General features: G+C 44.1%; 1 protein-coding gene across 7 annotated transcripts in view; it reads left to right on the top strand.

The window, feature by feature from the left end:
• Positions 1 to 5,096: 5,096 nt before the first annotated feature.
• The window catches only part of LOC147446300 (DNA polymerase eta-like), a 204,276-nt gene continuing 197,422 nt past the window's right edge, over positions 5,097 to 11,950 (top strand). For 2 of the 7 annotated variants that reach the window (XM_086525560.1, XM_086525557.1), the window contains exon 1: positions 5,097 to 5,291. In XM_086525560.1, the coding sequence (XP_086381686.1) occupies positions 5,216 to 5,291 (76 nt within the window). In that variant the 5' untranslated portion in view covers positions 5,097 to 5,215. The remainder of the gene's footprint in view (positions 5,292 to 11,950) is intronic. The other 5 variants (XM_086525555.1, XM_086525561.1, XM_086525558.1 and 2 more) reach the window with 4 other exon arrangements.

Genomic DNA, 11,950 nt, shown 5'->3' with positions numbered 1-11,950 from the left:
TCATGCTTGGCAGTTTATGTATATCATGGTTGAGCAAGAAGCAACCTACTGTGGACACTTCGAGTTGTGAGGATGAGTATAGGGCAGTCTTCACAGCTACGGTTGAGTGTGTATGGCTCAGATGCCTTATGGTTGATTTGGGTGTTGGACAGGACATTGCCAACAGTATCTACATTGACAGTCAGAGCGCATTAGCAGTTGCGAGGAACCCAGTTTTTCATGCTCTCACAAAGCACATTGAGGTGCATTACCACTATGTCAGGGAGAGGCTCTCAGCAGGAGAGATCAGCTCGGCTTATGTGCCAACACAAGACAACCTTGCAGATCTTTTCACGAAGGCATTGTCTCGTGAGAAGCTTGAAGCTTTCCGCAAAGCTTTGGGCTTACTCCCCTTTGTGGAGTGATCATGTCCTCAAGGCATGGCACTTCCCTTTACTCATGTGCCAACTCTCGTTCACTGCATCACTCCAGGGGGGATTTGTTACCATATACATGTGGTAGTGATGTGTGTGAACACACTAGGACTGCCGGGGCATTTTTTCCCTCTTTAGGAGGTTTTTTCCCCCGTGCATTGTATATACGCCCATCACTCTAGGGCTATCAATCTTTCCATTGCACACTAAGTAATACACTCTCTATTGTGTGCCTTGAGCTTCCTTCGTCTTCTCCAAGCTGTGTGTGTTTCTCTGCAACCCTAATTCCAACAAGATTCACATACGTGGTATTTCGACAGTGGTGCTACAAAGCACATTACCTCACATCATGAATTGTTCACCTCTCTCGAGTTTGTCCCTCATGGGAATTTAGTCACTTGTGTCAACAATGCCTCTTATCCGACTTAGGGATTTGGATCGATTGTGCTTACTGCTGCAAATGGAAATTCTTCACACTTGTTGATGCACTTTATGTACTTGGGATCAAGAAGAATCTTTTGTCTATATCTGCACTTGCTAGACTTGGACTTGTAGTCAATTTTGTGGATGACAGATGTATAGTTCATGATCTCAATTTTGGTGATGAAATTGTTGCATCTGGGCTTTTGTGTCGTGGGCTGTATAAGCTCACTTTGTATGACAAGTGTGGACAAAATTTTACAAATGCAGTTGCAGATTCATGGGCTATTTCAGATGTAAAACTTTGGCATGCACGTTTTGGTCATCTGAATTTTGCCAGTTTGCTGCGTTTGCAGAAATCTGATATGGTTGCTTCTTTGCCGCCTCTTGAAGCACCTGTCAAACATGTTTGTGAAGGCTGTATTTTGGGTAAGATGCAGCGTTCTAAATTTCCAAAGGATGGTTCAGTTCGGGCCACATGCAGGTTGCAGCTTGTGCATAGTGATGTTTGTGGGCCCATGCAAACTCCGTCCTTGGGCCATTACCTTTACTTCGTGACTTTTATTGATGATTACTCCAGGCATGCATGGCTATTTCCGCTTAAAGCAAAGTCCGAAGTTTTTATGTGCTTCAAATAATTTCTGGCTATGGCTGAAAATGTCTCGAAATGTACTATGGGCACCCTCTGTTCCGATCGAGGGGGGGAGTATATGTCTCATGAATTCAATGCATTTCTGGCTAGTCGTGGGATAAAACACCAATGTACAGTGCCTTATACGCCTCAGCAAAATGGTGTTGCTGAGAAGAAAAACAGGTCACTGACGGAAATGGCACGATGTATGGTCAAAAGTCAAGCTTTACCGCATTCTTTTTGGCTTGAGGCCATCATGTGTGCCACTTATGTACTTAACAGGTGTCCTACGAAAGCTTTGCAGTCTATTACTCCATATGAAGCATGGCATGATAGAAAACCTTCTATTGAGCACATGCGTGTTTTTGGCTGTTTGGCATATGCTTTGGTGCCACAAACACAGCGCAAAAAATTGGATGATAAGGTTGTGAAATGTATTTTTGTTGGTTATAGTGCTGAAAGCAAAGGTTACAGGTTGTATCATCCGCAAACAAAGCGTATTTTGGATTCACGGGATGTAGTGTTTGTGGAAGATTCTGTTCAGCCCTTGCTGTCATGTACTAGAGACAGTAATGTAAGCTCACAAGACATTTATGACACTTTGTTACCTCTTTTCAGTGGTGGAAGTTCAAATGTAAATTCCAATGAGGCAAATGTACAGCCTATGGGGGTTTGTGAAAATGTTACAGATCAGCCTATTATTGATGCAGATGTACATGATGAGGAAAGGGCTGAAAATGAGCAGGCTAGAGGTATGCCAAAATGGCTGGTGCACACTTTGCGTGACAGTAAATTGGATGCACCTTCGTCTACTCGTACTCGTTCAGGCTCTCACCATGCATCTTATGCATCAGATTGTTATGCTTTGGCTATGTCTAGCTTACATGATGTTGAGGAACCTCTGTCTTTTGATGAAGCACAGAATTCAGAAAATTGGATGGCTGCCATGCAATAAGAATATGATGCACTTATAGAAAATGACACATGGACTTTATGTGATTTGTCTCTTGGCAAAAAGGTCATTGGTACGAAGTGGGTTTCCAAGTTGAAACACAAGCCGGATGGTGAGATCGATCGCCATAAGGCTCGACTTGTTGCAAAGGGTTATGCACAACAAAAAGGCATAAATTATGAAGAGACTTTTGCTCCCACTTGTCGTATGACTACTGTGCGTTTTCTATGTGCGTTGGCAGCTCATTTTGGTTGGGATGTACATCAATCAGACATTGTTACTGCTTTCTTGAATGGTGACATATTTGAGGAAGTTTATGTAACGCAGCCTCGCGGTTTTGTCAAAAAAGAACAAGAGGACAAAGTGTGCAAATGTAACAAGGCTTTGTATGGGTTGAAGCAATCTCCTCGTGCTTGGTATGAGAAAGCTAACACTCATTTGGTCAAACAAGGCTTTCGTAAAACATTCCAACAAAAAGCACATTGTATGTAAAGCATGAGGGTGATGTTCTTCTCATTGTGGTTCTTTATGTAGATGATTTGCTGATCACTGGACCAAATGAGAGACATATTGGTGAATTTAAGGCTGATTTGAATGCTGCTTTCAAGATGAAAGACTTGGGGCTGTTGCATCATTATTTGGGCATACAGTTTAAGCAGTGTGATGGTGGTATTGCCTTGTGAAAAGTTACATAGAGACATTGCTATGTAAGTTTGGACTTGAGGATTGCAAACCTATTGCCACTCCCATGGAAACAGGTTTGAAGTTGAGTCTACATGATGCTGGCGATCTTGCTGATGTCACTCTTTACCAAACTACTATTGGATGCCTCATTTATGTATGCAACACGAGGCTGAATATTCAGTTTTCAGTCTCACAGGTCAGCAGATTTATGCATAGCCCAGGGTCTAAGCATTGGCAGGCTGTCAAGAGGATTTTTCGCTACCTTAGTGGCACTTTACATCTTGGCTTGTTTTATCCCAAGGGGGGATCATTGCCACCAGACTTACATGCTTTTTTGGACTCAGATTGGGTTGGTTGTTTTGACACAGGAGTGTCCACAAGTGGTTTTTGTTTCATGCTTGGTAGTTCATGTATATCATGGTCGAGCAAGAAGCAACCTACTGTGGCCACTTCAAGTTGGGAGGCTGAGTACAAGGCAGTCTTCACAGCTACGGTTGAGTGTGTATGGCTCATACGCCTTATGGCTGATTTGGGTGTTGGACAGGACACTGCCAACACTATCTACACTGATAGTCAGAGCGCATTGGCAGTTGTGAGGAACCCACTTTTTCATGCTCGCAGAAAGCACATTGAGGTGCATTACCACTATGTCAAGGAGAGGCTCTCAACAGGTGAGATCAACTTGGCTTATGTGCCAACACAGGACAACCTTGCAGATCTTTTCACAAAGGCATTGTCTCGTGAGAAGCTTGAAGCTTTTCGCAAAGCTTTGGGCTTACTCCCCTTTGTGGACTGATCATGTCCTCAAGGCATGGCACTTCCCTTTACTCATGTGCTAGCTCTCGTTCACCGCATCACTCCAGGGGGGATTTGTTACCATATACATGTGGTAGTGATGTGTGTGACACACTAGGACCGCCGGGGCATTTTTTCCCTCTTTAGGAGGTTTTTTCCCCCGAGCATTGTATATACGCCCATCACTCTAGGGCTATCTATCTTTCCATTGCACACTAAGTAACACACTCTCTATTGTGTGCCTTGAGCTTCCTTCGTCTTCTCCAAGCTGTGTGTGTTTCTCTGCAACCCTAATTCCAACATTCGTATGAGAGTGTCCTTTCATATGAGAGTGTCCCCGCCATCTACAACCCTTGACTAGCCATTTGATCATGAATCCTATCATCCATGGCAATGCCATAGAAGTTTTCGGAGCACTAATGAGGTAGAACTTGTATTTTGTGATTGGCGGTTGACTATTTTTGCAACCATGGCCTTTCACCTTGTGAATGGAGCTCTAGCTCAAGATTTTGAAGCCCTCAGCCTCATCTAGAAGCGGCATTTAATTTCTTTTTGTGTTGCTAAAAAAAGCTTGACAATTTTGATTTCATTATTAAATTAATGGAGGATGAAGAACCAAGAAACCCGACATGTTACTCAAACAACCCACGACTAGCAATCTGAGCGAGAATTCTCTCACCCATGTCAGCATCTTTTGTTACGTCACAAGACTTCAAGGTGCAAGCACTTGCATTTTATGATTGGCACTCAACTGTTTTTGCATGCATGGCCTTTCAATTTTGAATGGTGCTTCAACTCAAGGTTTTGAAGCCCTCAGCTCTAAGAAGTAGCCACTCAATCACAAGCAGATTGATCCTACAACTGGTGCCTGCATAAACAAGTTCTGTCATTGCGCTCTTGCAATATATAATATGCACAAAAACTAGTCAAAATCAGCAAATCTTGCGACAAAAAGTATGTCTTCAAAAGAACAACAACAAGCTAAGAGTGTGCTTTGCTTAAGCTAACCCTTTTCGCATACTCCTTGATTTGAAAGAGTCTACCAATGCTTGGCCCTTAGGCTTGCCCGCAAGCTCGGATGTCTAATAATTATGCCAAATGTCCTTCTCTCATTGGCCAGAGGTTAACATTTTAGAGTGGCCCAAAATGTTACTAGTACTGCCTTGTAGGCCTAGTTTAACTCTTTTAGTTGACGCTTGGATTTGTGAGAGCGCATGATGCTAGGCCTAGTTGTGTCCATTACGTTCATCTGGTCTGCCCTTGATTAAGAGTGCTTCGCGCCACCCACAGCCAGTCAGCAGGCATTCGAGGGTGGAAGCGATGCCAGTGGCGAGACCAGAGCCTGCAGAGGTGCGAGTGATAGCGCATGTCGACCTCGACTGCTTCTACGTCCAAGGTACGCGATGCACGCGCGCGCGCACACACACACACACACACACACACACACACACACACACACACACACAGAGAGAGAGAGAGAGAGAGAGAGAGAGAGAGAGAGAGAGAGAGAGAGAGAGAGAGAGGTGTTATTGAGGTTTAAATTTTCGCCATTGCGTATTAGCTCTGTTGATAAGTGGTACTGCAATATGGGAAGTAATAGCCCATTTTAGCCACCCTGTAGAGCTTACCCTTAAGAAGCTTGGTCTAAATTGTGCCGTTCACAAGGAATTCACTTCACGAATATCCCAGTTCTTTTGTCATGACCCATGCACTATCCATTTATTCTCTCTCAAGGGCGGTTTACTGCTAATGGAGATATTCATGGAGGAAAAGAGCATCCATGCAATTTACAACCTTGGAGAAAAAGAGCATCCATGCATATGACTTTTATGGCAACAGGCATAATCAGAAGAGCTTTAAGTGGATGGAACATGCACCGCTTTGAGCTTTATATAGTAGGTTATATCCATGTAAGGGTCACAACATTAAAGGGGATCATAAATTTGACTTTTAGTTTCTAGAGACTTTGGAAAGTCATGAGTTTCAAAGAAATTGAACCGATTTTACGCATGTGAAAAGGCATGTAGTGAACTCATCAGAAGTCAAAGGATACTTTAAAATGTCACAACCACAATGATCTATATTCATATAAATTATGTGCTTTTTGGCCTTAATACTTTGTGTTCATATCCCCCCCCCCCCCCTCCCAAAACACACACACACACACACACACACACACACACACACACACACACACACACACACACACACACACACACACACACACACACACACACACACACACGCGCATACGTGAGTATTTCAAGGCTTGGCTATGGGCCTTCAAACTCAAATATCTCATGACACACACACACACACACACACACACACACACACGTACACATATTTGTGCTGCTAGAAGTGCCCTCATCCCAAGGCTTTGCTACCTTTAATTGTGACTTAACTTCATGCATAAAAGGGTTTATTTCTTTAGATTTTTCCTACCTTGAGGTACTTATATTTATGACATAGCCTGTCTTGAGGTACTCCTTTTTGAGATCTATGACTGTGCTTGCGTTGGATATCAAATTCTCTTGCTTAGGTTGTTGGGCTTCTCCCCTCTCATAAGAATTTCTATGCTTAGAGAGCACTGTTTCTTTCTGTCTATATTGGGACCTTGGTTGTCCCCCTTGGGATCTTTTTACCCCTCTTCAGATATGAGTGAATTGGTGGGATACTCCCCTTATGCCTTAGTTGGTTGGTAGCTTGGGAAGCCAAGTGACATTAACTAACTAACTCTCTCTCTCTCTCTCTCTCTCTCTCTCTCTGCTCTTCATAACAACAAAAATTAACTTCCCATCAAAAGGAATGAGGACCTTTTGATTGACTTCGAGAAGGTCATAAAACCCCCCCTTTACTCAAGCCAAACTTGTTTTGAGAAAGAAGGGTTTTTTTGTTATTCGATTGAAAATTGTTTAATTTTGGATTCTTGATTTTGAAGCTGCTAACCACCTTGATGACCTGTCCCTAGCTACTGTTGGCTGAAGGGACTTTTGAATGTTTGAGGGATGGAATTCACTAGATTTGAAAGCTCTCAGCCTTTCAACTTGAAGACCAACATCCTCCTGGATCCCAAACAAATAGAATATCCCCTTCCAGCGTAGATCTTGAACACAAAGATCTGGAACAAAAACATGAGCATGCAGACAAGGTGATGCTGTCCGTTTGAACATCAAAACCTGTAGCTGCAAGGCCATCATAATTCCATCCTAAAGCAGAATCACCATCAAAGCATATACCCTATAGTACGAGAGAGACATCTCCTCGGTCGATTTTCTCTGCCTCATGAGTGTCCAGAGAGGTGTCTTTTAACACTGCCTGCTCCGCCTCTTGCCTCTTTGATTGCGAACACTTAATAAGCTTCTCATAGCCTTGATCCTACTTAGAGCCTTGTCAACATAAACCTGCTGGGAGGGATCAATTGGAACATCATGTTCATCAAAAACCCATTTATCATCTATAGACTCGTTCTCTTTGTCATCAAGCACATTCAAAACCACTAAATCTACAAAAGGAGCGATCAAGTCCTCATCCGCAAGCTCACCTATAGACACCACATCCCCTTTAGCAGACTCCATAAGTCTCTTCTACTATAGCCTCAATCTCTATCACCACCTGCTTCTCGACATCGCAACTCCGTGCTTTGGCAGAGCTTCTACCACCTTGCAAACCAATGCTTCCTCTTCTGGGTGTCATGAGAACGTGGCAATTGCTAACCTTAGTTGCTGGTTTCTTTCCCTTGATTTTTGTTTAATTTTTGGGACCCTCTTTTTGAAGTTGCAAATGGCGGACACTGTATGGCTAGTGTGAAACGGCCGACGTCCGAGAGTTTCACCCGCAAACGGGCAGGCCTTGTTGCCACGAGTTGGTCGGGCCGACCAGCACTGGAATTCGAGCAGTAAAAGTATGTCTAGGCTCTACTCAAAGTTTGAAAAGAAGATCACCCGATAACTGGGCTACATTGCATTTTTGGATGTGGTCCCAGTGGTGATAGATGGTCAGATGACTAGTGGAAGTCCCATGGAAGCATCTCCTAAAATTTAGGGAACTGCTATTTTGGACCATGAAATCTGTTTGCGTCATTAGCTCTGGAATGACAAGAGGAACATTTCATTACTCTGTCGCTAAGTCAAGTGAGCAACCGGTTGAGATATTTTTAGACCGGAGGGTACAAAACGGGAAAACTATGCATGAGTGCCATTTGATTGTTACAGGTACCAAAGCTACTGTGTGCTTGCCTACCCTCTATGTATGGTGAAGTGCAAGAACTGAAGCCTTGCATAGCATTCACTTCTCTGTCTCTCTCCCCTCCGTGTAGTTATGTGATGCCCCACAAGAGGGCTTTTCATTTGACCTATGTACAGTTGTGTGGTCATATGCTTTTGTGCGGAGACAAGAGCCTCTTTGAGCAGGAACATGAGTAGCTAACTGCTACTCCAAAAGCAAGCACTGGTGAGGGTAATAACCTCCCCGTACAGGTGCATTTTCAGCACTGGTTATGTGCTGTTTTTGGACTTTTTTTCAGCCATATGGATGCCAAAAGCATTGGGAAGAGTGCCCCATTGTTAGAGGACAGTAATGGGGGTGTTTAGGGCTGAAAAGAGGTGAAATCCCAGTAATTACAGAGAGCTGTAATTACTGTTTTTGAGCTGAAAACAGAGGGTTTATGCCATTGGAAGCGAGTCCAGGCAAGGGGGCTTGTTCTGAGCAAGTTTTGGAGCCGTTATGTTGCCGAATTTTTTCTAGAACAGGTGCCCTCTAGTTGGATACAGGTGAAGATCCCTAGGACTCAGCTTTGTAACTGTTTACCCTCTTAAAGATGAAGAAATACCGAAAGGGGCACCAGTCTTTGGGGCCAATAGGTTGTCGGCGTATGCTTGGAGCGCTCGAGCTTCCAAGCTGTGTGTGTTGAAGTGTCGATTCCCGTTATAGGTTCTATCTGCAAAGTTTCTCTGTGTTTTAAAGTTTGAAGTAAAGTTTCGGGTGAAAGCCAAAGTCTACTGTCCTACGGGCCAGTTTCATGGTTCCGTTGCGGGGACAAAATCATTTTTTCCTCAAGAAGTGAGCCTCGGTTTGTTTTTGGTGAAGACATAGAGTAGAGGAAGGCGGGATTACACATTTGACGACAAAGGGAAAGGCATTATGGAAGAGGTTTCCTCTTCGCAGGACAGGTAGGCAATTCCTACAGTGTTTGAGGTTGGCAAGAGGTCACTGCCACCCCTGTCTGTACCTCTTGCCGATGTGAATGCTCCTTCAGTGCAGGGCTTTATGACTGGGCAACTTGAGGATGATGCGTTCAAGATTCAGTTAGTTGCCGTTGTGAACGTGTTTTCTTGACTGGTGCAAAAACCAAGGTTTATGGAGTTTTTGTAAGCGTCACCAGTGCCACAACAGACAAGGCAGCTCACACAGCCAGTAGAGCCGGATGAGGCTCATGCCCAGGTACTTCATGTGTCCCAACAGGATAGGGAGCACTCACACGTTGCGGAGTCAGGGGCTCCAAGACAGGTTCCTTTTGTCCATGAACAGGTGGTTAGGATGCCAATTCCACAAGTTTTGCCAGTTCAGCCTGCCACCTTTCAGAGTCCACATGTTGCATTAAATGGATAGGGAACCAATTTCCAGGCAATGCATCAGGTTTTTCCACCACTCACGGTACATCTTGGGTATTTCGGGGGTGGATCTGTGTTCCAAAGTACGACTGATTCTGCGCCTGAAAAACAACAGTATATGCCAGGAACAGTGTTTAGGGGTATGCAAGGCATGATGCCAAACCCCCTGCATGGTAATATCGGCATGCAACAAGGCTTTCAGAGCAATTAGGGCCAGTTTGGGGTACCACAGGGCAATTTTGGCATGGCTGGTTTTCTGGACAACAGCCAGATATGGCACTTACGACGCAAAATGTCAATGGCCAAGGAATGCCAATGATCCTACTAGAGTGCCCATGTTGCAGACAATTTTCTATGACAATTTGGGGGCATTGAAAAAGCCAAAAGCTTACAAAGAAGGTGGTGCAGCTATAAAAGCACTTTCAGGGGCTTTGAGGATAAGGCAAAGGCTCGTACTTTCCTCCAGCAGTTTGATACCGCTTATGCGGGAGGGAATTTTACAAAGGCCTCAAAGGTCAGGAAAGCTGCCACTTTCTTGAAAGACAATGCGCTTATATGGTGGACGACATTGTTGATGCAAGGACAGGCACCCGCCACATGGATATACCTCAAGAAAATGTTTGCATCAACGTGGCTGTAAAATGAATTTGAAGCTGATGTCATGACAGATTGGCACCAACTCACTGCGGCTACTTGCAAGAGCCTACAGGAGTACAATCGGAGGTTTTGTAAAGCGTTGCTCTCAATAACCTCCTACAGCTTTGTGCCACTGACAGAGCAGATTGAGAAGTATTGTTGTGGGCTGCCTAAAGGGCTTCGAGATTATTGTACAAAGAATAGAGTGGCTACCCTCACTCAGCTTATGGAAGTTGGCAACATTGGTCTTGCCTTGTTCAAGGGAGAGGACAGTGGGTTTCTGAGCAACGTGAGAGGGAGGCAGCAAAAGAAAAATTCAGCAAAGAAGCCCTTTGTTAAAACGGCTCCTGGAGCGTCACAGGTGTCAGAAAAGGTCAACAAGGACAAGGACTCAGCCGCGAGACTTCTAGAGTGCAGACAAAGAAACAGAAAAGGAAGCCTTTTGTACGTAAGTCGCTCGAGGAAAAGAAGGTCTTGATGGCTGAGAATAATGGCTGAGAATAAATGCTTTATATGCGAGCAACCTGGTCACTTGTTGCAGATTGTCCACAAAGGAAAAGACCAACTGACTCATATGATAAAGAGGACAAGAAAGGAAAGAAGCCTAAGCCCACGACAGGTTTGGTGCCGGATATGGTGGGTGACAGGCCAAGTAAAGATACCAGCGAGTTATGTAGAGCATGGAGTGAAGTCAGAGATCAGACGGCACTCATCTTCTTTGATCCAAGTGCCAAAGCAAACTTTATCTCACTAGAGTTAGCTATGAAGCTGGGCATCAGAGCTGAAGAGTTGGGGTACACGGCGGAGGTAAGGTTGGCATGTCCTGGCTACTCAGAGTGTGTTACTCCCATTATTGGAAAATTGCATTTACATATTTAGTCGTATGTGGACATTGAAGAGTTCTATATCATGCCATTGGTAGGGTGTGATGCACTACTGGGAATCGCGTGGATGTTCAGAGTACGTGGTGTGCTGGAGTAAAGTCAGAGATCAGACGACACTCATCTTCTTTGATCCAAGTGCCAAAGAAAACTTTATCTCACCAGAGTTAGCTATGAAGCTGGGCATCAGAGCTGAAGAGTTGGGGTACACGGCGGAGGTAAGGTTGGCATGTCCTGGCTACTCAGAGTGTGTTACTCCCATTATTGGAAAATTGCATTTACATATTTAGTCGTATGTGGACACTGAAGAGTTCTATATCATGCCATTGGAAGGGTGTGATGCACTACTGGGAATCCCGTGGATGTTCAGAGTACGTGGTGTGCTGGATGTCTTCGGCAAAACGATCACCCTTCAGCATAGGGGCAAAATTTATGTTTTGGATGTAAAGCTCAAAGGGGAGTCTGTCCCTATTATATCTGCTTCCTCTATCACTTCTGTAATTAAAAATAATCTTTCTGCGTACTTGATTTTTGTACGTGATGTTTCAGATAATTGTCAGTCAAATTTATCTGTGTTAGATAAAGAAAGGTCAGCATTTTTGTGAGTGTTTAATGACTATTTTTTTGATTCATTACCGTCACAGTTGCCGTCGGAGAGGCCTGCGGACCATACGATAGATTTGGTGCTAGGGTGTAGCCCACCAAATAGACCTCCTTACAGGGTTAGTGCGGCTCAACAGAAAGAGATTATGGGCCAAGTTGAGGAGCTTTTCGAGAAGGGGCTGATTCAGCCTAGTTCTTCACCTTTTTGCTCCTCAGTGCTCCTAGTGCAGAAGAAGGATGGCTCTTGGCGCATGTGTATTGACTACTGTCACAAAAATACGGAAGCGTAAACTAAATTTCAATTGTACTTCAAATACTCAAGA

This window comes from Adiantum capillus-veneris, chromosome 12 (assembly GCF_014529385.1).
Source record: "Adiantum capillus-veneris isolate H3 chromosome 12, ASM1452938v2, whole genome shotgun sequence".
NCBI lineage: Eukaryota > Viridiplantae > Streptophyta > Polypodiopsida > Polypodiales > Pteridaceae > Adiantum > Adiantum capillus-veneris.
Note: the sequence above shows the minus strand (reverse complement) of the source record. Positions and strands in the feature narration are given on the sequence as shown.